The 24,792-nt window shown below is 42.9% G+C and overlaps 1 protein-coding gene across 4 annotated transcripts in view; it reads left to right on the forward strand.

The window, feature by feature from the left end:
• LOC132577312 (alcohol dehydrogenase 1-like) overlaps positions 1 to 24,792 on the forward strand; it is a 105,896-nt gene that overhangs the window by 68,371 nt on the left and 12,733 nt on the right. Inside the window, exons 1-9 of one of the 4 annotated variants that reach the window (XM_060247030.1) lie at positions 6,129 to 6,264; positions 8,533 to 8,634; positions 11,234 to 11,375; positions 12,728 to 12,815; positions 12,909 to 13,128; positions 15,696 to 15,956; positions 16,710 to 16,845; positions 17,999 to 18,137; positions 18,403 to 20,728. The exons of 2 other annotated variants lie outside the window; for them this stretch is intronic. In XM_060247030.1, coding sequence (XP_060103013.1) covers positions 6,247 to 6,264; positions 8,533 to 8,634; positions 11,234 to 11,375; positions 12,728 to 12,815; positions 12,909 to 13,128; positions 15,696 to 15,956; positions 16,710 to 16,845; positions 17,999 to 18,137; positions 18,403 to 18,427 — 1,131 coding nt within the window. In that variant the 5' untranslated portion in view covers positions 6,129 to 6,246 and the 3' untranslated portion in view covers positions 18,428 to 20,728. Of the gene's footprint in view, positions 1 to 6,128; positions 6,265 to 8,532; positions 8,635 to 11,233; positions 11,376 to 12,727; positions 12,816 to 12,908; positions 13,129 to 15,695; positions 15,957 to 16,709; positions 16,846 to 17,998; positions 18,138 to 18,402; positions 20,729 to 24,792 lie in introns of those variants that run through there. One more of the 4 variants, XM_060247032.1, reaches the window with a different exon arrangement.

Raw genomic sequence — 24,792 nt, forward strand, 5'->3', positions numbered from 1 at the left:
TCTGGAAATGATTCTTGGGAAATGATGAATTTATTATGGTAATTGATTTCCTCACCCCCTCCCCTATTATGCTTGGTAAATGAGCAACTGCTAACTAAATGCACTCTAAGGAAATGCATTGTCAAAGTTCTCACAGCCGCTACTCTTGTAGGCAGACTGGGTCCTTGAGTGGTGGGGTTTGTGGGTCGTGCAGCTTAGCAGATCTGCATTTTAGAGCTTTCCCATCCAATATTATCTGCAGTGTAGAATTTGTCTGTGATTGTAGCATCACTGCAAACTAGTGCAACAAAGGTGACGTTACCAACTTAACTACATCATGTCATTTCACAATGATCCACCAGCCACTGTATACTAATTCCCAGCCACACTAGATGTAAAGGCAACAGACCTGTGTCTTGTGGTCTGTCCATTGATCAGTCTCTATACACTGGCAATACAGGGCTTTGGAGGGTAGTCTGGGTGATACCCTCCTCCTCCTCCTCTTCTATTATTGTTATTGTTATTATTTATTATTATTATTTGCTTAGAGAAGTTGTGTGACTGGCATTCACTCCGGATGGGTGGGAAATGGTTTTTAAAAGAGTTTCGGGAAGAAAATCTTGAGTGGGAAGAGTTGACCACCACCACTACCCTCCTATAAAGCTCAAGCATACCACACTACTACCATATGGGGGGGTAAACCGGATTAAATTGGCAGGTTTGACCAGTTCCCCCCTTCCTACTGTAGACCCCCCCTTGTCATTCCTCAGGGTTCCTTATCTCTCAGGAACAGCACTTTGTGGAGATTAGTTGGCTGTAGCGGGAAAAGGAAAGAAGGGAAATTCAATTCTGCAATTGGAACGTTCAGTCTGGATCAAACCCAATTGGGTTGTGCTGTGTTGTGTCTTGTCTAAACTTCTGGAAGAAAGATGCCAGCTGATGACTTAATATTTGTGAAGTGTGCTTTCTGAGTGCTCTAAGTGACTTTATACTGTCCCTATAATATAAACCAACAGCATTGCTGAAGTACACATTGGAGCTAACAGTCTTGCTAGAAGCCATTCAGTGTCTTCTGGGTTATAATGAAATTTGATCTTTTTACTGGTCTTACCAGTTTTTTAGTGGTTTGGTTGTTTTATGGATGTCTAATGGCTTGTTTTGAATATTGTGATGTGGTTTTGACTGTAAGCCACCTTGAGCAGGACTCTGAAGAGGTGGCATGGAAATGCACTGAATATCATAAATATCATAAATAAATAATTAAACAGGGTCCCTTTACTTCTTTTTGCTGATAGCACGTGCTCTTAATCATCCCAGCTGCTCTTTGTTCTTCTAATTCCGCAGTCCCAAATGTTGTTGAGCCTGAACACTTTTAGAATGTTGAGAATGGGGAATGCGGGCCACCACAAAATGGCTGCCATGGGGGACTGAGGACAATCAGAAGACATTGGGAAATTGCAAGCCAATCACCCCTTTTGTGAAGTCAGTTGTCTGTGAGTTCTCCTGCTCCAATCAGGTAGAGAAAAGCCAGAATTGGCTTTTTGCTTTGGGAAATAGATACTTTGAGGAAGAAGCAAAAGGGTACCTGGTAGCCCACTGGCATGTGCCAAGGTATCCACAGGCACTGCATTCAGGGTCACTGTTCTAATTAATTAATTTTTAAGCTATGCAAGTTACAAGACCATGTTATCAACGTGGGTGGGGGGGTTGGTAAAGGGGTCTGCTGATAAACCCTTTAGAACTTCAAGAAACTGACAAGAAAATGACAAGGTTGAGGGGACCATAATATAGTGAATATCCCTTATATCCACTGAGGAGATCATCAGCCAGTTGATTGGAAAGCTTCCATGCTGCTTTTATGTAGGATGGGGAGAAAAGCACATAAAATTTCACATAGTTAATTCTTTGTAAACCATTAATGAAAGCCTCATGAATTTGACAGCTCTATAAACTTATTCATTCCCAGCTTTTCCAAGTTCATGAGTAATTTTTTCCATTGGTGGAGAAAAATACATTATAAAGGAAACAAAATCCATGTTACAGTTTTTATGAAAATTAAACAAAATAACTATAGTGTGTAATTTTAGAGTTCTTGGGAACTCCTCATTAAGTTGAAGGGGGGGGGGGTTAAGGAACAAAAGGGAGGGGGTGTCTTTGGCCATAATTTTGAAGCCTCAAGGGGAGGGGCATTCTACAGGCAAGGTACCACCAGTGAAAAAACCCTGTCTCTGGTCGCTCCTCACTTCACATCTGAAAGTGGAAGTGCAGAGAGCAGGACTTGAGGAGGATTTTAACTGATGGGTTGGACAGTACCGGAGGAGGCTGTCTTTCATATCTAGGCTTCAAGCCATATTATATAGATCTTAAAGGTAAGAACCATCACTTTGAATTGTGTCCTTAATTGTAGTTCATGTACCAAGTAAATAGTTGATGTGGGCTGAACTGTGGTAGTATTAGATAGTCAACTTCCCAGTTTCTTTTCCTTTCAGCTGACATGGCCTTTTATGTACCTCCTGCTATTCCTAAAATAAATTAAAAAGTTAATCCCTTCAACTGTAAACCCTTCAGATGTTAATCCCTTCAACTGTTAATCGCTGTAATGGATATGGTATTGGATCTTTCAAACGTGTTTCATGCACACTAAATAGTCTTTGTGGTGAAGTGCACATTCTCTTTTATTAACACTTCTGTTTGTGCAAAGGCCCAGTGAATATCATTGATCTTGTGCAAAAGGAAGGTTCAGCAGAAGAGATGTTATGGTTCCCAACCTCCAGGTGGTGGCTGGAGATCTCTGAGATTACAACAGATCTCCAGGCAAGAGAGATCAGTTCACCTGGAGGAAATGGCTGCTTTGGAAGATGGACTTTATGGCATTATAACCTGCTGAAGTCCCTCCCATCCCCCAACCTTGCCTTCCTCAGGCTCAATTCTCAAAATCTCCAAGTTTTCCCAACCCAGACCTGGCAACCCTAGGAAGCATGTTCTGTGGCAAAGATCTACTGCACGTGGAACTCGTTCATAGGATGCAAGCTATAGTCAATACATTGTATCTGACATGTGAAAGCTAACTCTCACCATAGATATGGCATGAATATATATGAACATATGAGCTGCCTTATATTGAATTAGATCCTTGGTCCATCGAAGTCAGTATTGTCTACTCAGACTGGCAGCGGCTCTCCAGTGTCTCAAGCTGAGGTTTTTCACACCTACTTGCCTGGACTCTTTTTAGTTGGAGATGTCAGGGATTGAACCTGGGACCTCCTGCTTACCAAGCAGATTCTCTACCACTGAGCACCGTCCCTCCCATAAATAAATATGCAGATGTATTGCTAGTATCTGCAAACTCTTAATCAGAAAACAAAAAGTGGCAGAACCAGTTAATTATCTAGATTTGGCAGTAACGGAATTAGGATGTTTGTTCCAGAAGGATATTCATTCAGATAGGCTGACCTGCTACATTAAAGAAAACACAGCCACAAATGGCCTAACCCTCCAACAGCTGACCTATAATACATTATGTGTGCCCTGGAGAAATAGTAATTTGTACAACACAGGACCTTGGAGGATCTTGCCAAACTCAGCAGCAGAAGCCAGTTTGGATAGATTAAGTCCAGGAACCTGACACTTGACAATCATTGAATAAGTTAAATTATCATGTTTATCGAAATCCATGTGAACAGCTAGTATTAAATGTTATCTGTGCTACAACTAGATTGCTCTACAGCTAGAGAACCACCTATGGTCAACTTCCCACCTTCTAAAAAAGCATTCTGTAGGATATTTCGAGAACAACCCCCAACTTGAAAGTTGCTAATGTATTTCTTGGTGCTCACGTCCTTCTTCCCAAAAGCATCTCTTACCCAGAGCAAAGAGCCAATCACAGCTTTCCTCCACCTCTTCGGAACAGAAGATGATTCAGAACAGCCCAGGAGGCATCACATTTGTGTCTACAGGGAAGGCTTATTCAGAAACAGCTACTTCTGTTAGCAGGAGTGTCAAACATGTGGCCCGTGAACTGGATTGGGCCCCCAGAGGGCTCCTATCAGGCCCACAAGCAACTCACTGTTGTCTGCTTCCTTCTGCGTCTCAGCTTGCTTTGCCAGGCTTTTTCAGTTGCACAGGATTTGTAGTTATTTTTCTGGGGAAGACTATAGTTTTGTAGACAAACACATAGCCCTCAGTCTGTGTCATGGTGACTTCACATGTTCTTGACCAGCACGTGAAGCAACCTATGTACAAAAGCTCTCAGTGCCCAGCCATTTCATGTTTTCCTCTGGGTCTTAAGCTCAAAGTATTGACCATGTCAGTAAATCAAAAATAGGTTTGCAACTTACAGATACACACCTGTACAGCTACAGTGCCGACATTGTCTCCAGATTTTGATGCAATAATTCAGAGCAAAAGGTGTCAATCACCAGAGACTGTTAAATAAACAAAATATTGCAAGGATGCTGATCTTTTAAGCATGTTTTATTTTGTCTGTCTGTGTCCTTTATAAAGTTTACATCTCTGCTACCTGGCATTACATATTATGACACACATGGCCCAACCTGACAAGGTCTCATTAATGCCAGATCTAGCCCTCTGTTTGACACCCTTTGTTACAGGATGGGAGATGCTTTAACTTGGAACCTCTCAGTATTTTGTGACACCCAAGCCTCTATGTGATATTTAGTTTAGAGATATATGATTTTTAAAAACAAGTTTGGTTTACGCATCTTTACACACACACCCAGTGTTTTTGGTTTTCCTGATTTTGGGGTTAGTTGTGAGTTCATTCTCTCCCCTTTCTCTCCCCCCTCTCTTAGGTTTTGGAGATTCCAGAGAAGCTAAGTGTGGGAGTGGAGAGGTGCAATGCACACAACTAAGGAATCTTCCCATCGAGTAGCATCACCAGTGACTCGGAGCAAATTAAGACTATGTGGCGCAGTGGTCTATGGGCTGTAGAGCCAGATATGGCTCAATACAGTACCACCTATGCCTCTTTTTAAAAGAACAAAATCTTTAAATTAGGAGAGTATATTGGAGGAGGAGGGGTACTGGAATAACCAATATGTGAACAGAATGACAGGCAAAGATTTTTATGGGATTAAAGGGCTCCTTCAAGATGCTTTACATAGAGGGAAATTATCAAGGTGAACAGCTGCCAATAATCCAAGTGACAACCATGAGCTGGATCCAGTAATCTTTTCTGCTCAATCTCACCCAGTTCCCCTTCCATACATCATCCATCACACAACATGCACTAAAACAATGCAGCAACCATCACAAAACAATTGCATGTGGTGGTCCTGTGTATATTTGTTACTTATCACGAGGCTGTGTGTGCACCACTTTCTGATACAGTCCTCAGAACCACCAATATTTGGGCTGCAGAAACTTCATGGATCATTAATTCACATCATCTGTCAGTATACTTCAGTCATGCAAAGGGGTTTTCATATGCTGGCTCATTATCTTTTTATCTAAAGTTTATAATTTGTCTCTTTAATCGTGAAAGGTTTCTGACTCCTGCTATGGAACTTTAGTACCCCCCTCCCTCCATTATGCTGCACCAAACAGTCACTTAGGTGGCTTATCTGTGAATTGATCCTGGGACAGTGGACGCATACCAGGAACTCATGATCGATCACAGTTTTCCAGTACGTGTTCCTGAGTTTTTAGTTGCACATGCTTATGCACACTGTTCAAACTTTACTTATCTTCCTTGGGAAACACTGATACGACGTGCTGTAGCCAAAGCAAACATGATTGCTATTCAAAATGTTGATGTGGACTTAACAGCTATTCTTCTGGGACTTATTAGGGAAAGTCTTTTTCTATTTCTGACTTTACAGAGTAAGATTTTCCGAGTGTTCCCCCCCCCCCACCGCCCCCGGATCAGTGAAAGTTTTTCTCTAGTAGCTAGAAGTTGTTAATAAGGAAGACAATTAACTGAATGAGTGACTTACAAAAACCCAAAACTTTTATTCTTCTGACTATTGACACTGGTTAAATTTGGATGCCTGTTTGTTCAGAACATTGATTTAATCCAAATAACTGGGAAGGCGACCTTTGGCAATAATGGGCTTCATCAGCTTTGCAAATGGGCCCTCCCCTTCCACAGCTGGCCTATCATAGTTTATACATTGTGTTATTGTACAGGGTGGGGTGGGGGGAAGAGTGGCTTATGTATCACTGTGCCTGTGGGATTTTGCTAGAGCCAAAGTGAAGGAGACGAGGCAAAGACTTTTGCAGAAGAGTTTGAGGCAGAAATCCTGACACATGGCAACTGCAGGGAAGGTAAGACACACCACTCTTGGAGCTCACTCTAAACCAATCGTGAAAGCACATATTAAAAGTGTTTGTGTATGTAGATTCACTTCACACTGCAAAATGAAGCTGTGAGCCTGCTTTAACATAACAGCAGCAAGGTTGTCATGCGTCAGTATTTTTTGAAGTTGTTGATATAGTGGCTAAGCGTGCAAGCTTTAAAACAAATCCCTGGTTCAAAACTTGTTTTACCTACACTGAAGAAGTGTGCATGCACACAAAAGTTTACATTCTGAATAAAAGTTTGTTGGTCTTAAAGGTGATACTTGACTCCTGCTTTGTTCTACTGCTTCAGACCAACTCAGCTGCCCACCTGGATCTAAGTTATGCACCTGTTCTTCTTTCAGCCTTCATCTGCAGAATGTGATAACATTAGCCTACATCACAGGGTTGGACTTCTGAGGTTAATGCATGTGTATTGAACACTCCAGAGCATGATATAAATGTTAAATATTGTTATGCTGTATCTCAGGGGTCTGTTTTGAATGCCTTTTAAAGTATCTCAAGTAGGACCCATGAGATCTTTTGGCAACAGGTTAACAGTGCCATCCTAAATCATGTGTGTAAGTTACACCCTTGTAAGTTCTTGACTTAGAAAGGGATAGTTCTGTTTAGGATGGCACTGTAAGTCTGTAACTAGATCAATTTCTATCCCTTTTTTAATTTTAAAAGTCTCCTTACATCACACAGAATGTATTTAAAACGTTTGTAAAATTTTGGATTTTAAATAAAATTATTTCATTCAATATGCCAAGTTCTGGTAATGTAAGAGCATGGAAGTAAACCAATTCAATGCCCTTCACCCAAAGCAGGGGGGAAATTTTAATCTCTGGACAGTGCTATAAAAGGAACTTTTATATGCCTTCCAGAAGACAATGAAAGGGAATTTACAGGAATGAAATGTGCTGGCTTGTTTCACATCTGGAGCTTATGCATCAGGGCCTTGCAAATTCCTTTTCATATACTGCACCAGAAGCAAGAGGAAACACCACTCCCTTGCCTTTCCTCTTTCCTAGTTTTGTTTTTACACGCAAAGCTGATCTCTGTTGTATCTACGTCAAAGGATTTCAAACACAGGGAGTGCATCAAACAGCAAAGGATTAAGTTGTCCTGGGACTAAATGTCAGCCTCTTCTGCCCAATGTGCCAGTTCTCTATGAGCAGGTAGAACATGGATACAAAGGAACTTTGGTCTGAACTGGTACAGCCTATAGACAATGCTTTACAGCCTCATAGGGTTGTAAGGCATTGGAGGATAGATTGTCAAGCAAAGAGACTGACTAAAATATATATTTAAGAGGGCCCCTTTCCAGAACTATTAAAATAGTCATTAAAATTTATTTCAAATGATTTTTTCCTGATTTCCTCCCTCTGTGCTTTTCTCTTTAAAGCTTGTTAAATACAAATTAGGTCAGGGTTGTCAAACTCATTTGTTATGAGGGCCAGATCTGACATAAATGAGACCTTGTCGGGCTGGGCCGTGTGCGTCATAAAACGTAATGCCAGGTAGCAGAGATATAAACTTTATAAGGCACACAGACCAACACAATTAGAGATTAAAAAAACACAACTTAAAGCATTAGCACTCACTGGCCTCAAAAGTGCTTTCTTTGTATATCTCTTGTACAATCCTAGGGAACTGGGCAAAGGAAGAGCTCTGGCTCTTTCCTTCCTTTCCCAGGGGATCAGGAGAGGGAGGAGCCACAGCCAAAAGGCTTGGCTCTGTAGCTCTGTTGTGCAATTGAGAGAGCCTGGCAAAGCAAGCTATCCCTCCCCCCCTCCTCCTCCTCAAGGGAGGATCTTAAGCCAATGGAGAAAGTAGAGGTTTTGCTCTGTAGCTCCTGTGTGATTGAGCAAGTCTGGCAAAGCAAGCTGTGATGCAGAAGGAAGCAGATGACAGCCAGTTGCTCAGGGGCCTGATAGGAGCCCTCTGGGGGCCTGATTTGTCCCCTGGACGACATGTTTGACACTCCTGAATTCGGTGTTTTTACTGTACTATTTCTTTTCCCAATCCTGATCTGTTAAAAAGCCAGATGGAGTTATGTTTTTTTTCAGGTGTGGCGATAGAGGGCCCCTTCCTAGAAGTAGTAAAATCCTAATGTTTGGTTTTCTCACTTATCATTTGGTTTTTACTTTCCACCATCTTGGTTAATTGGAGACATGCCCCTCTTTTAAACTGTTCTGAAGGGCATCATGGAATTTCTTCTGTTGTCTGTTCTAATGATGCACGTTTTCACAGGCTATTAAATGCAGAGCAGCAGTCATCTGGGAAGCAGGCCAAATACCTTCTGTTGAAGAGGTGGAGGTGGCACCACCAAGAACCCATGAAATTCGAGTGAAGGTAAGCATTCTTACCCAAAGGGGATAGGGTTGCCAGCCTCTGGGTGGGGCCTCAAGAACTGCTGGATGACATGTTCTCAGGGTGCAGGCAGGCAGGAGTCCAAAGCCAGTCCAAGGTCAAAGTCCAGGATGTCAAGCAGGAGCCAAGTCACCAGTGCAGAATCACAAACCAGAATCAGAAGTCAATGTCCAAAAGCCAAAAGGTCAGGGTGCCAAGAAAATCAAGCAGGTCAGGATCAGGAAGGAGCATAGATGCCAGAGAATAAACTTGTTGCTTCCACAAGGTTATCAGGGCCTGGGTGGGAGCTATATGGGAGTCCCAATCATCCTGCTCCCTGGATGGCAGTGACTCTGCTAGAACTCAGGGCTGAGAGCTCTGAAGCATTGCCGTGCCTCGTGTCTTCGCTCTGAAAGTTCTTTCCGGAGCCTGCTTCGAACTCTTGAGATGGGAGAAGGAGAGCTTGGAGGAGATTGATCGTCAACAGCTGACACTGGTGCCTGGAGAGTGATTGATGGGCCAGCTGCTGTTTGATCAGCTGAGGAACTGGCTGGCAACTCTTCCAGGTCTGTTAACCGTTCCAGCTCCTCCTTGTCAGGGCTCATGACACTGGAATTGCAACTGAGCTCCAGGTGATGGGAGAGCTGTTTTCCAGGAGAAAATTGTTGCTGCAGAGGATAGACTCTGTGGCATTATACCCTACTCAGGTACCTCCCCTCCCCATCCTCCAATCCCCAAATCTCCAAGAATTTTCTAGTTTGGGATTATTGTAGTAAATGAACTTCTGACAACTTGGTAGAGTATCAGGGAAGGTAGGGTTTTGGAAAATATAAATAATATCCAGAGTTTCTGTCTTCTTTGGCAGTATATCATATAAGAAGATTGCAGACAAGACTGTGTATAGTCAATAAAAATATTTAAAAATTCAGTTCCTTCATCAAGGAAGCCAAATCTAGAAAAAAGCATGAAACAAATTCAGATTTGTTGAAAAAAGATACATTTTCATGGAAAATTACTTTTTTGCACAGTTTAAATTTGCATAGCAATAGGAACAAAGGATCTGATTGAAAGATCTACAGTAAGAAGATATAATAAAGGGTTGAGTTGGCCTTTTAAGGAACATTTTAGAATAGTGGGGTTCCCCACCCTCATCACCTCTCTCTTGCCAAGATTCAGCTTCGGCGCTTTTAACTTCCTCTTCTCTACTGTGGCCTCCATGCCCTGGTTTAGGGCTGGGACGTCTGTTCCTGAATACTCAGTAAAAAGCAGATCCGTGTATCATCAACCTACTGATGATGTCAGGCTCTGAAGCTCCTAATGGATTTAACTCAGTATCTTCATATAGTCATGGAGCTGCTAAAGTTAGTATTTCCTAAACTCGTAATATAAAGGTATGTGTCTCATAATGCTTGTCTCCAATCCAAGAGGTGCATGGACTGGACTGACCTTTTAACCCACTGGACCACTGCCTGGTGGGCCACTGCCCTGCTGAGTCAAACGGCCCCTGTCGTCCATTGGGTTGCCAACCTCCAGGTGGTGGCGAAAGATCTGGAATTCAACTGATCTTCAGGCAGCAGAAATCAGATCACCAAGAAAAAATGGGCACTTGGAAGGATGCCCTGGTGAGGTCCCTTCCCAGTCACCACTCCTTAATTTCCAGGGATTTCCCCCCAGCCCTGAGCTGGCATGCCTAGAGGAAGCACCACAAAGGCCACTTGGCTTCAAACAGGGAGGTGATGATGGCAACAGTGGAGATTTTATCTGGTTTAGATTGTAATTTGATCTGGAGAAGCATGCCTCCCTCCAGCCCTACATGCTTGGCTGCAGAGATGGCTGGTGTAGCAGAGTTTTGGGAGACTCCTACAGTGTTGAACTGACCTGATAGTGTCACTTCCTGGTTGCATCACCAGTCAGGCAGGTTTGTGCCCTGGCAATCTCCTGCCAGATACTAGCACTGGCCTGGCAATTCCTCTTGGGAAACCACAAGGAGAAGAAGAGAACTTAAAGGGACAGGAAGAGAAAGAGTTGTCAGAGGAACTCCCAGTTCAGACAATAAGAGACACCCTATTCAGAAATAAGATAACACACACAGTCTGGCTCTAATGCAAAGAGATATATAGTGCCTCCAGGCATGCTACGTGTCTTTTACGCTTCTCTGTGAGCTTGAATATGTCTGAGATCAAGGCTTTTTTGTAGAAAAAGCTCAGCAGGAACTCATTTGTATATTAGGCCAAACACCCCTGCTGCCAAGCCAGGTGGAACTGCGTTCCTCTGCATTCCTGTTTGGAAAAAGCCCTGTCTGAGACAGATCCTGGTTGCCACCCCCACCTACAAATGCGTATTCATTTCCCTCAGACTATCAGTGGAAAGAGCTTCAGTTTGCATGGTTTTTCTCCCCTTCATGTGTGTGGGGAGGAATCATGTGAATGGGCTTTCCTCCATGTATTGGCTGTTTTTCCAGAGGTGGACGTGGACGGTTATCCATGTGGTGGAGGGTCACACCATTCCTCAGTTGCATTTTTTCAGGGCTGGCTTTGTAAATGTATGTTCCAGGGTGAAGCAGTACAAATCCTGAAGGCCTATTGCACTTATTTCCACATAGATAGTGGCCACTGGGATCTGTCGGACAGATGACCACGTAGCAGCGGGTATTTTCCCTGACATCAACTACCCAGTGATTGTGGGTCATGAAGCAGCCGGTATTGTTGAAAGCGTTGGACCAGAAGTCACGTGTGTCAAGCCAGGTAAGGGTGATATCCTGGGAGCAGCAAACAAACAGAACCTGAGACACTTCTGTGCTTTGCAAGAAAGTATTGTTTGCAAATGTTCCCTGGAAGATCCAGGGCAAAATGTAAGAATGGTGCAGTATAATCAACAAAACACTCATGTTATTTCAGCTCATCATTTAGGCTGCTTCCTCCTGTGTCCTTCAGCTTTCTTTCTTCAGCTATTTAAGTTAATTATTTGCAGTTTCTCCATTGAACATAAATTAAGCCGTTTGAGGTTAAATACATTTTTAAAAGCAAGTGAAAACCAGCTCTGTATTATCTAGGCTGAATCCCAGAGCTACAAAACTGCTTTTGCACTGGTCAGTAAAAATGTACTGCTGAAGTACGATAGTAGAATTTTTATTTCAGAAGGTAGTAGAATTTTTATTTCAGAATTGGGAGGAGTGGAATCAAAGCTTGCATTTTCTGTACTTCATTTCACCCCAGCAACCTTGCTGTCCTCCATTTTATGATGTCAACAATCCTACACTCGGCAAACCCACCCTTCTGCTACCCAGGAAAAGAGCAAGCTGGCCATAATGGAGTGATGGTGGTTTTACTCCTCTTCCTCCACAACCAGCTTGCAGTCCCCCAGGCACCTTGCCATAAGGTTAGCAACTCAGGGTAAGCAAATTCCTGTAGATTTGAGCAGGGAGCCCAGGGTAGGGTGGGGTTTGGGAAAGGGAAGGACCTCAGTGGTGTAGAATGTCATAGAATCCACCCTCCAAAGCAACTTTTTTCTCTAGGGGAACTGATTCCAGGAGACCTACAAGCCTCACCTGGAAATTGGGAACCTTACCTTGGCAATCTCCATCTCTCTCTGTCTCATCTGAGCTGCTGTACCCTATGCAAGGAGACAGAGAGAAGACAGAGAGAGAAGACAAGAGAGAAGCCTTTCCTCTCTCTTGGGAAGTACTGAGGTTAAACAGTGGTGGGGAAAGACACCTCTACATGTGCAGAGCTACTCTGGTAATTTTAAAAGGCTGCAGTTCAATTATTGTTTTAATGATTCTTCTGTGTCTGCTTCCAGCAGTGAATTTGTGCTGGACCATTTCTCTTTAATCTCCTTCTGCTCTTACCTCTGCTGATTTGAGTATGACTTGAGTCCACATAACTTGGCATAACTTTTAGCCTAAAATAAAATTCAAAATATGAAAAAAGATTTGTGCTCTGTGTGCATGCAATCATGCCAGTCTAAATCCATTTCAGTCAACATGTTGGAATTAACTCATCAGGGAATCACACAGCTGATCTGTTCAAAATAATGTTTTTATGTACTTCATTCAGCCAAGTTTTTAACCTAAAAACTATTCTTTTCTGCTTACAAGGTGACAAAGTCATTCCTCTATGTGTCCCCCAGTGTGGAGAATGTGCCTCTTGTTTGAATCCTAAAACAAATTGTTGCCTCAAAGGCCAGTAAGTCCTCTATTATTCATTTGGGTTTGCTTAATAAGATGCAACAGCTTGTTCAGGTTATGATACAAATGCTGTCTGGACCTCTTCAAACAGTGTCTGTCAATCTCAAAATCTGATGCCGGACAAAACAAGCCGATTTACCTGCAGAGGGAAGCAAGTGTACCACTTCCTGTGGACGAGCACCTTCTCTGAATACACAGTTGTGCCAGAGGCTTCCATTGTGAAGATTGACAATGCTGCTCCTCTGGAGAAAGTCTGCCTGTTTGGCTGTGGGTTTTCTACTGGCTATGGCGCTGCCATCAATTCGGCCAAGGTGAAGATCCATGAATGTGTGTGCTTTGCAGACAGGTGAAGTAAATTCTTCTTTCCTCCCTGCTGGAAAAATTGTACAATCAGGAATCACCCATCAGACTCATCCTGATACATTTGGATGCAAGCAGAGCTAAGATCACTTTCTTGCTGCCCCTAAATCCAGCTTTCTAGCAGTTTTGCATAAAAAGCCTGAGCTATGCTGCCACTATAGCGATCTCATATCTACATGCCCTAAAGAAGGGGTCTCCGACCTTTTTCAGCCTGTGGGTGTTTCATTTGAGGTAATATATAGTTGAGCAAATAATAGCAAAGGTTTTTATTGACAAAATTGCTTGTTGTGTCTTCTCAGCTCTCCCTGCTATTTTCACTTCTCTCTCCTGCTGCGACGTCTTCTGAGTCACTTCCTGTAGCTATTCTGTAGCTTTTTCTCTTCCCCTGTGTCCCTTAGTTGCCCTCCTATCTACTTTCCTGATTTTCTCAGTCCCAGATATAGTGTTTCATGGGACACCATTGGAATTCCTTCAGAAGGCTGTGGTCACGACCACAAAATGTGGAATTGGAATCAACCACAAAATGGCCACTGCAGGAAGCAAAGCCTGGGAGAGAGATTATATATAACTCTAATAGTGATTCTTTTAACATTTCAGGCAGAAGCTGTGTTTAACAGGATGGCTTTTAAAATCAACGTATTATTTTAAAATATTCGCTTGCATATGCAAAGTTTACTTTGGGGTCTCCGGGTTCCCCCCAACCACCAACAGAGGATGAGGGTGTAGAGTTGCCAGATCAAGTGAGAAACTCCTGGTGATCTGAGGATAGAGCCTCAGGACAGGGGCCTTAGCAGAGTGCAATGTAGGGTTGTCAGGTCCCTAACAGGCAGGAGATGGGGGGAGCTTACTGGGATCCAAAACAATGCAATGCGCTATAAGTAGAAATGTCACAAAATTTTAATTCTTCCCTTCCCCCCGCCCATGCCTATCTTACCTGGAAACCTAATAAAACTATTTAAAACACAATGTGCCAACATCACCCAGAAGGGACAAAAGGCACATATATGATGTCAGGGGGGGTGGGGGGGGTGTCACTTTATTGGGTTTTTTTGCAAAATTCTATAGTTTGAAGCTAATTCTACAATAGAGTTTTGTCCAAAAACCAAAGCGTTCCCCCCACCCCACCTCCAACATCACCAACGTGCCTAAGTCACTTCTGAGTGATGTAGGCATGTAGTGTTTCTCTTCCCAGCTTCTTGCCTGTTTGGGGGAATAATTCTCCCTCCAAGCCAGCTCGCTGGGCCAGGGGCAGAGAGCACTGGAAATTGGGGGATCCCCCACACTGTGGGGGCCTTGGTTAGCCTAGTACAATACCATAGCAGCCACCCTCCAAAGAATCAATTTTCTTCGGAGGAACTGAGCTCTGTAATTTGGAGATGAGCTCTAATTCTGGGGGATCTCCAGGTCCCATCTGGAGGCTGGCATTCCTAGTTACTTGCAGTCATGCAGTGAAGATCCTTGTACTGTGGTGGTAGCTGGTGCCAAAGTAGCATTTTTAAAATCTGTATAGCCAATCAGGATTTCTTTGGCTAGTCAGCAGTCCTGCTGGGCAACAGCCCCATCCAGCCCTGCCTGCTATCTAAAAACACTTGGCAGGTACCAAGAAAGATGTTGGGCACCACAATAGACCCATGTCCTAGAGTGCCCTTTATCCTTTCTCTCTGTCCTGTTCTGTCTATTGTAAAGTGAGTTCAGTCAGCTCTTAAGTATGCAGCAACAGTTTATTCAAGAAGAAACAATCACAAACAGCACAGGCAACTTCACTCAAAACATATACTGTGGCTGAGTTAAACACATCCCCTTTAGTTGGCAGCAATCTCTCCTGTTGGTCTCTCCAGGATCCTTCATTTGCATTTTCTGGAAGAAATGCCTCATGTCCTAATTGGCTGGTTCTAAGAGAACGGCCGATCAGAATGCAGGCATCAGGATCCTGGAGAGTAAATGGAAGCATGTTTCAAGGGCTACTAACAGCATGTTTCAGGGCTACTAACAGTGAACATAACAAATACTTAACAGGCCTACTAACAGTGAACACAGCAAATACATAACACTATCCTTTCCTTGCACTCTCCTTTTCCTTCCTCAAACCCTTTTTTTCTATTATATTTTCACTCTGAATTCATCTTGCTAAATTGCGTCTATGTTACCATTCTTTTCCCGTCTACCTCAAGTTTTCCTGGTCTGCATCTTGCCCCAACATCCCATCTTGGTCCCTAATTTCTGCGAAGCTGAACTCTGTGTGGCTTGGAAGTGGGTGACCATAGGAAATAGAGCCTTTTCTGTGGTGACACCTGGGGATGCCAGACTTCAGGCTGGGGCCTCTTCTACTTTGGAGGAATTTATATAATTACTTATAACTGCATCTATTTCTCATGCATTTGTATTATACTGAAGTTTCTTGAAAAACAGGACAAGAATTTTGGTTAGGAGACAGTCTTAAAAATATCCTAAATAATAGATAGAGAAAAGATGTCCTGCAGATCCCAAACCCAGGACTCTTCTTGATATTGTTTGTCAGGTTGAGCCTGGTTCCACCTGTGCCATCTTTGGTTTGGGAGGCGTTGGTCTGTCTGTTATCATGGGCTGCAAAACAGCTGGAGCCTCCAGGATTATTGGGATCGACATCAACAAAGAAAAATTTGCTATAGCGAAAGAGTTAGGAGCCACTGACTGCATCTCTCCTAATGATTTCAACAAACCCATTGAGAAGGTGCTTGTGGAGATGACCGGTCTTGGTGTGGACTATTCCTTTGAGGTGATTGGGCGTATTGACACAGTGGTGAGTGATTCCTCCTTTCTTTAATTTCTCAAACTCATTTTACAGCCCAGGGCTAGCATCTGGTATTACCTGGAATATTCAAAAAGAGAATACATTCTCTTTCCACACCCCTGGGTAGTGTCTGAAATTTGGGCATTCACCCCCTTGTCCAATCACCTGGAGATGTGTAAGATTGTCACTTGAGGCTGCTGCCTGATTAAGTGCTGTTTCCATATTGTGAATCCCTCCATTTAACATTATATGCCCTCTCCCTAACTTCTGGAAGCTTCCATAAGATTTCATGGTGGTCTTTCTGAGCATGACCCCTTGAGCTTCCTTCTTTAAGCTGAAGCAAAGAAAGATGTCCTTTGCTGTGGCTCAAAAAGGGAAGTGTGAGGTGGATGCAGGTGGAATGTTTGTGTGGATTCCTTTCCCACAGCCAATCCAGGGAGTGGGCAAGGCTAAGCTCCACCTTCAAAATGGCAGATCTGAGCTCAGCTTCCCTCTCCCCCCACAACCCTTTAACAGGCTTCCCCCCCTTCCCATTCATAGCTGAGCTACAGAGTCCCTTTAATCATGGCTCAGCTGTGAAGAGGCAAAGGGGAGCTGCATGATCATTCACACATCAGCACTTCCTCACTGACATGATGGAGAGGCAGGGACAGCAGCAAGAGATGCAAGGATGGGGATTTAATAGATCTTGAACTATGCCAAAACCGGTGAAAATCTGTGTGGAAGGTGCCATCATTCTTAGTTCATGTTCTGTCTCAACAGGTAGCTGCCCTTGCCTCTTCCCGCTTGGGTTCTGGAACTTGTGTACTGGTAGGTGCACCTCCTTCAGGATCGCAGCTCACTTTCGATCCCAGATTGATCCTCACAGGGAGGAAACTGATAGGGTCCTTTATTGGAGGTGGGTCATCTCATATGATAGTTACTATGGCCCTTGTACATTACCGTTCTTAACCAGATGTTATTTGTTTTTGGTGCAGCTCCAAGTAAAGCGATACAGGGGTGGAGGTTTCATACAGCAAACTGTCTCCTGAAGCACTATGGCCATTTCAAACTGTGCCACTTTCACCCTCCCACTGCTCTTTTTTGCCATGTGATCTTCCTTGTCCTCCCCCTCCCCCGAAAGTTCTAAGTTGAGCACCATAGTGCTAAAAAATAGTCTCTCTCAATGAAGTCAAGGCATCTCTCTGATGCTACTGTAACACTGAAGTGCTATATTGGGTTAGCACTATGGCACTCCTTAGATCTTTCAGGGGAAAGGATGAGGAAGATCATACAGTGAAAAAGGGCAGGGGGAAGGTGGCATTGTAAAAAACAATATGGGCATTTTAAGCAGCACACCACAGCGATTCAAAAATGCATTGCACTGGTAAAATTGAAAGAAAGCAGTTTCCCTCAAAAACAGCTCAGCCTCACTTTGCCAACAGGACACAAGCAGGTTTGTATGAACAGGTAAATAAGATCCATTAGCAGCCAGTCTGAAGTGACACAATCTATTAGCAACCTGCTGCTAAAACAGATTACAAAGGTTGTCTATGTGTGTGTGTTACATTCACTGAAATAGGATTTACCTCCTCTTAACGGACAAACAGTTCTATTTTTAGTACATTAAAAAAAATCTCTTCCTTCTCTAAGAAGCTTAAGGCAGTATACACTTTCTATTTTCTTCCATTTCCTCCTCATAACGATACTTTGAGAGAGGTAAAGCTTAGAGAAATGTTGGTGCCTGAGAGTTAAAATCTGCTTGGTGCACACCATTTAACTGACACAAGGTCATCCAGCAAGCTTAATGATAGTGGGAGAAGCCAGTGCACTTGCCTAATTCTCCCCACCACCATCCAGCTTTCCTGAGCTCTGAGGTGGGCTCAGGAAGCCCCGGTTCACCTGGCCTGGGGACGTCTCAGGCATGGAGCACCCTGTGGCTGTCAATGCCTCCCCTGGCAAGTTGATGTTTGTTGGTCATATTCAACAATGTCTTCCCTCAAAAAAAGGAAAAAGAAAGAAAACAAACAAGTGGAACATAGGAACTGAGCTCTTTTGTTTTTTTTACCCAGGTTGGAAGTTAAAAGAAGCTCTCCCAAAACTGGTTTCTGATTACATGAACAAGAGATGTAACCCAGATGCATTGATAAGTCACACATTGCCCTTTGAAAAAATTGCTGAAGGTTTTCAGCTGCTACGTGCAGGTAAAAGGTAATGAACCCACATTTCACTGTTAATTTTCCAAGCCAAAAGAATCTGCTGTTTTTCTGGAATAACCCAAGAGGAAAAGATCTATCCTGTGTTCACATGCATTGTGAGTAGCAGGACTAGACTTTGAAGAAAAACTAACCCCTGGTGACCTACAACTTTGTACGTCTAATAAGAGAAGTAAACGTGAACAGTCTGCCTTTATATGTACTGAGCTTTGCTTAGGCTCCTTTTGGAAATATGTTCATATTTCTCCTTTCTCTTCCAGTATTCGCTGCGTCTTGTTGTTTTAAAGTCCTAACAGCAACGAGTCTCTGGTGCATCAGTTCAAGACAGTGTCCCGTTCATTGGATCCTTCATGTTCCTGACTAACTTCAGCAGTCATTGACGCTTTAAAAAATTCAACTGACATCCATATTTTAACCTTGAAACTGTTAACTTTTTCAGCATATTGCAAGGAATCCATGAATCCATATGTGCACTAAACACCGTCATTTGGATCATTTGGGTATTGTGTATTTTGTTACTCAACAGATACTAATAGTATCTGAAAATTACTATCATTACTATAATGTGGGAAGTTCACAAAAATTTTGGATGTTAAAAAGGGATCCTCTTATTCAAAATGGGTGGAACCACCTCTAGATACATTTGGGTAGTGTATGTAGGGCTTTTCCCCACTTTGGGTTAATTAGCAGCTCCCCAGGTGGAATTTTGAGTTGTTATATCAACTGCCACCAACAGGAGAATGAGAGGAGAGTTCAACAGAATTGGTTCCAATGGTGGAATGAAGCCAGGTCACTATGAAAGAGGGAAGCAAAGCAGAAGCTGATAACTGGAATGAAATCTCCCACAATCACCCACACACTTTGCCCTTCTGTCTAGTTTGACCTTCACAGATGGTGCCCTGGGTGACTTTTAACAGTTACCAATGAGTGCAGGCTCATCAGTTTTCACACTGGCATCATACTTAGCCACCACCCCTGAAATATGTAATTTAGGCACTGGAAGAAAGTACGCTTAACAGAGCTACAAATAAAACATATAAATCCATATACATTATTCTTAGCTCAGGGATAGTCTTAACCATATTTTTAATCTCTCATCTGTATTCTGTCAAAAATGATGTGTTTGCAAGGGGCAGGAAACTCTGGTGAGGCCGATTCTCTGCTTGCCTTGCTGCAGTCTCGCACTCATTTTTCCCGTAGTGTTTCTGCCCGATCTTGCACACACTGCCTTGGAGCTGTGACTTGCCCCACCTCTTTCTGCGGCTTCAAAATCTGGTTTTCAGAGCATCCTATCCTACAGCCACAGGGAAAAAGGAGCGCGCGATCCAGAGCCAGTGCTAGGCTTTCTGGGGTCCTAGGCGAATCACCCACTAGCACACACACACCCCTTATTAAAAAATATAGAGACATTTAAGAGCGCCAAACTTGAAACTTTTCACATTTTTATTTTACTGATTTTTAATTTTTCAAAAAAATTGTGATGTTATAAAAAAATTGTGAGAATAAGTGCTTGCCAGCCATGTTAAGAAGGAGGGTGGCAGGATAGGATGAGGTGGGAGGCCAAGTCACACATAGGGGAGAGGGGGGTGGCTTGGCTTTGTTGAGGGCAGCTTGGTGACGGGAGAGGACAAGGTGACAGTGGTCAGGAGCCAGAGTCGTGCATCAGGGAGGGGGCACCCAGTGGAGCCCCCTAGGCCAGGTGGCGCCCCAGACGACGGCCTACTTTGCCTACTCCCACGCACCAGCCCTGGCGAGACCGCAGCAAGGCTAGTGGGGAAGCGGCCTGAGTGTCAGAACTTCTGAATAAACCAAGATCAAAACAAATGAAGCAAACAAAAGCAAACTTTAGGAAATCCAAAACGGAAATTCAGACAAGTAAAAGTAAAATCAAGTAAGTTTTTTTTTTTAAAAAAATGCCTAAATGTGTATGCTTTAGACTTCATAGCTAAATTTTACTTGACAGCGTCTGTTATTTTCTGATATTAGCCTAATGTAAAAGCCGTAAACCAAGTGTATAGATGATATCTAAAGGATGGTTTAGATGCAAATGTATGACTCTGCTTGTTAGACTTACTGGGTTCCTGCTTGGGGCAAGGAATCCTGCTGCTGATCCTGCAGGCAGTGAGAGTAAAAAGGGAAAAGAAAAATAGCTGTTGATACCGGTGTGAAATCACTTCTGGGGAAGACCTAAAAATGATGTCGACCCTCTCTAGGAATTTCCAGGGAGGAAGGATGCCCTTTGACCACCCAAAAAAGCTATGCTGAGGCTCATTCATCTGCATGAACAAAAAAATTGTGGGAAATGGACCATAGCTAAGAAGAGAATTGGATGAGATTGAACTATAAGGGTGGTTGGATCCAATCCATTATCTGTGTATCTTTTATGTTCAAACAGCTGGTTATTAGGATATTATCTTCCTAACATCACTGAAATGTTAGCATTGTCATTTATCCCCATGAACTTTGATTTAAGCTTCATTAAACCTGCGAAAACTACACTTTATAATTCTGTCTGAATAACCGATTTCCTAGATGTATATGATTTGAATGCCAATCAATTAAAAAAAGAAGGAAAGTATCACCTTACCTACTTTGTCTCTCAGTTTCTGCAGTCAATATGGCAGCAATTCTCTACCACATGGTATTTCCACATACACTTATTTGTTTGTTTACTGTATTTATAATCCACTTTTTTCAGTGAGACTCAAAGCATATTACACACTGTAAATTGATATAAATCCATGTGAACAGAAATCCAAAGAGACATCTAATAAGAACCAGGTAGGTTCTTAGTATCAATACAACAATACTGGGAGCCATTTGATGACCAATATCCCAGGACTAGGATTGCTGAAATCTGAACGTGTATAGCATATTAGACATGATAGCAAGTTTGAATATAATGTAGAAAAATGGTATTACATCAGTACAGAACAATGAAATTACAACAGGGTTATACATGCAGCAAATTTAATAATTCCTCCTATACATAGTGGTGGTGTGATTTATAATCCCACCTTCCTGAATTATTCTGTTATAATGTAGCCCTATTACCTTTTGAAAACCTAGTTTGTGGAAAGAAAGGAGTGTGGAAATCATCTGGGATATATTGAGAACAAACCCCAGAGTGAAAGCTGCTGATATATTTCTTAGTGCTCACATCCTTCCTCCCAAAAGTCAATGAGCGTTTTTGCACTGACCTTAATCGGCAGCGACGTCCCTCTTCACCGCGCAGGATCTGCGCGGATTTCGCACCAATTGCTGCGGAGCACCTGGAAGAGCCGCAAAGTCCCGCGGCTTTTGCGGCGCAAATGGAAACCGCCAAAAACCAGTTTCCATTTGCGCCGCAAAAGCCATGGGACTTTGCGGCTCTTCTGGGTGCTCCGCAGCAATTGGTGCGAAATCCACGCAGATCCTGCGCGGTGAAGAGGGACGTCGCTGCCGATTAAGGTCAGTGCGAAAATGCCCAATCACAACTTTCCTCCAGAGGAAGATGATTCAGAACAGCCCAAGAGGCATTGCATTTGTGCCTGCAGGAAAGGCTTATTCAGAAACAGATGCTTAACTTGGAATCTCCCAGTATTTTGTGATTGACCCCAGCCCCTATGGCAGGCTCTTTGTGGTTGGTCAGCCCTGTGGTAGTAATTTCCTGATAGTGCCCAGTACTTGTTCTCAGTTTTCCAATACTCATCATAGGCACTGCAAGGTTGTGAGTAGACCCCTGATTTAGAAAATGTCTGCATCCAGAGACAGCTCACAATAAAACAGTAGCAACCCAATTCAAAATTCAATTTTAAAAAATGCAATAAAGCTATAGCTGTTTATGTATAAATGGAACTCTGTGGTATTTCTATCTTATCTCACCTTTCTCGATGTTTGTATTGTTTATATAAAATAAAAACATACTATGCCCCCCCCCCAAATAACTCCACCATTCTCACACATAGCTTCTTTGAAATCTCCAAAACAGCAAGAGACAGGGGGAGGGGGGGAGAGAAAGGGGAGAGAGTGAATCCACAACTAACCCCCAAATCAGTAAAGCCAAAAACACTGAGGTGGGCTGTGAGGTGGGGGATGTAAGTATGTGAAAATTAAGCTTGAGTTCATAAAAATCATATAATTCTAAATTAAATATCTTTTCATAAATATATGAGTCTCAAAGCAAGGCCTGGACTTTGAACCCACAAATGGAAGGTGGAATCTCCACAACAGTTAAGTGAATCTGCAAACCCATTGTTTGTAAATACCCATTGATTCCTGTTTCCTGCCCACCTGATGTTTTTTATCACCTGTCCACAAACTGCTCTGTGCTGCTTTTAATGATAGTTGATTATTTATGACTGCTGTCAAATTTAAACAAAATCTCCAGCTGAGCTGTGGTAGGAAGGGCCCACAGGGCTGGGAGATCCACCTCCAGCAGGAAAGTATTAACTATAACTGTGACCCATGTTTTTTGGCTTTCCTGATTTTGGGGTCAGTTGTGGGTTCACTCTCTCCCCTTTCTCCCCCCCCCCCCCCCGGTCTCTTACTGTTTTGGAGATTCTAGAGAAGCTCTGTGTGGGAATTTTATTGTGTTAGTCTGTGCCTTTTATAAAGTTTATATGTGTGCTATCTGGCATTACATTACACATGGCACAGCCCGACAAGGTTTCATTTATGTCAAATCTGGCCCTCATAATAAATGAGTTTAACACCCCTGAGAGAGAGGATTCCTTACTTGGTCAAACAGGAAGAGTTATCTCTGAGGAGTATAAAATTCCCTGGGCTGCTGTGATTAGAAACCACCTGTAGAGACCTTAAAAGTCAGTCAAAAACTCAAGAAAAGTACTGGTGTTCCAAAGAAAAGGGGGTTGGGTGCTGGGAAGAGGATATCAGACATCTGGGCACCAAAAAGAGCTAGCAGTTATACAAATAAGGTGAATTAGAGTGTTTGGGAAAGCATCTGTGAATAATTTAAGAACCTCTCACTAGCCTGATATATAAGAACAAAAGTCTGTGCTTGTATTAGTTTTACCTCAATAATTTCAACCCCCAACTTCATCTGACCTCTCCCATCAATGTTAAATAAAACATGTTATTTTTAAATTTTAAAAGTGTCTCAAGTGCTATTTTTAAGGGTTTTAGTCAAAGGGCAATCCTATCCCTTCCCTCAGGTTCCTGGCCTGAGCAAATAGCCAAAATATATCTTACTGACAGGGTAGGACAGCCAAAACTACTTTGGGGGAGAAGAAAACACATTACCAGGGCTGCTCAGTCAGTGAAGGGACAGAAAAATTGAGGTAAAATTTGGTCTCTGAGGGAGGGAAGTGGATGGGGTGTGTCATACACATTAACTGTCAATAATGTTACATTGTATATTTCAGTCACGTAAAGGGGTTTTCATATGCTGGCTCTTTGCTTATCTCCTTTCCTGAAGTTTGTAATTTGACTCTTCAATTGTGCAAGGTTGCTGACTCCTGCTGTGGGATTTTAGAACTCCCCTTCCCCATTACACTGCACCAAACAGTTGCTTAGGTGGTTTAGCTGTGGCACTGACCCTAGGACAGTGGACATATACATGGGACTCATGATCACAGTTTCCCAATACATGTTCCAGAGTGTTTATTGCACATGTCTATGTACACACTTAATGTATCTACTGTAGGAAACACCAGTGCAACATGCTGTAGCCAAAGCAAACACGATAGCTATGTAAAATGTTGATGTGGACTTAACAGCTATTCTTCTGGGATTTATTAGGGAAACTCTTTTTCGATTTCTTACTTTATAGGTTTCAGTACACCCATTTTTATGTGCTTCAGGAAAGTCTGTTTGGTCTCTACTGTTAGCATTTGGACCCCTCCTCCCACAAAGAGCATCTTATAGCTCAGCAGAAGTACCCCTTGGTACATTGTCCTAACCTTAAGTGCAAGGCACTGCTTGGGGCAAAGTGAACCAAAATGGATGCCAGTCAGACAGCTGCCTGGGGAAGCAGTTTCAAGGTTTGAGTGAGAGAGACTGGCTACCTATACTTCCCCTCCTCACCCTGGAAAGATGCATAGCTCAGAATAATAGGTCATCCAAGATCTATTGACACACTTAGAAATAATTCCTTCAATGCCCAAGGCCAATTTCTGCTTCACCCATTACCCTTGATTAAGTGCTGCTCAAGCAATGCTTAAGTCCATTTACCATCCCCATCACCCTTCCTGCCCAGTGCTTGTAAAACCATCAAACCTCTCCCGCAAAGGTCTACCTTCAACAGAACTGTCAGTTCATTGTCCTTTAGCAGTGAGTCAACCTGCCTCAGAATACATTTTATCTATAAATGTATAACATTGCTGACCCTGCATTATGTGTGTCCTTGGATCACCCACACACCTCCAATTGCATGTGGGACCTCTCCTCTTTCTCACTTCCTTCATGCTGGCCATTTCCTCTTTGACTTGCTGCTTCCATGGACCTCTTCAAGACCAGTAAATATCACCCATCCCTTTCCTCCTTGACTTTTGTAGGTAGCTCTTGTATATATTTGCTATGTGCACCCTTGTTTTAATCCTGTTTTTCATTTTATCTAATAAAAACCTTTCCAGTTGATCAACAGCTTGATTATTTTGAGAGTTCTCATTGGGACAATCCCTGTGGACCTATGTGTTTAGATGCCCCCTCTC

This window comes from Heteronotia binoei, chromosome 9 (assembly GCF_032191835.1).
Source record: "Heteronotia binoei isolate CCM8104 ecotype False Entrance Well chromosome 9, APGP_CSIRO_Hbin_v1, whole genome shotgun sequence".
Lineage (NCBI taxonomy): Eukaryota > Metazoa > Chordata > Lepidosauria > Squamata > Gekkonidae > Heteronotia > Heteronotia binoei.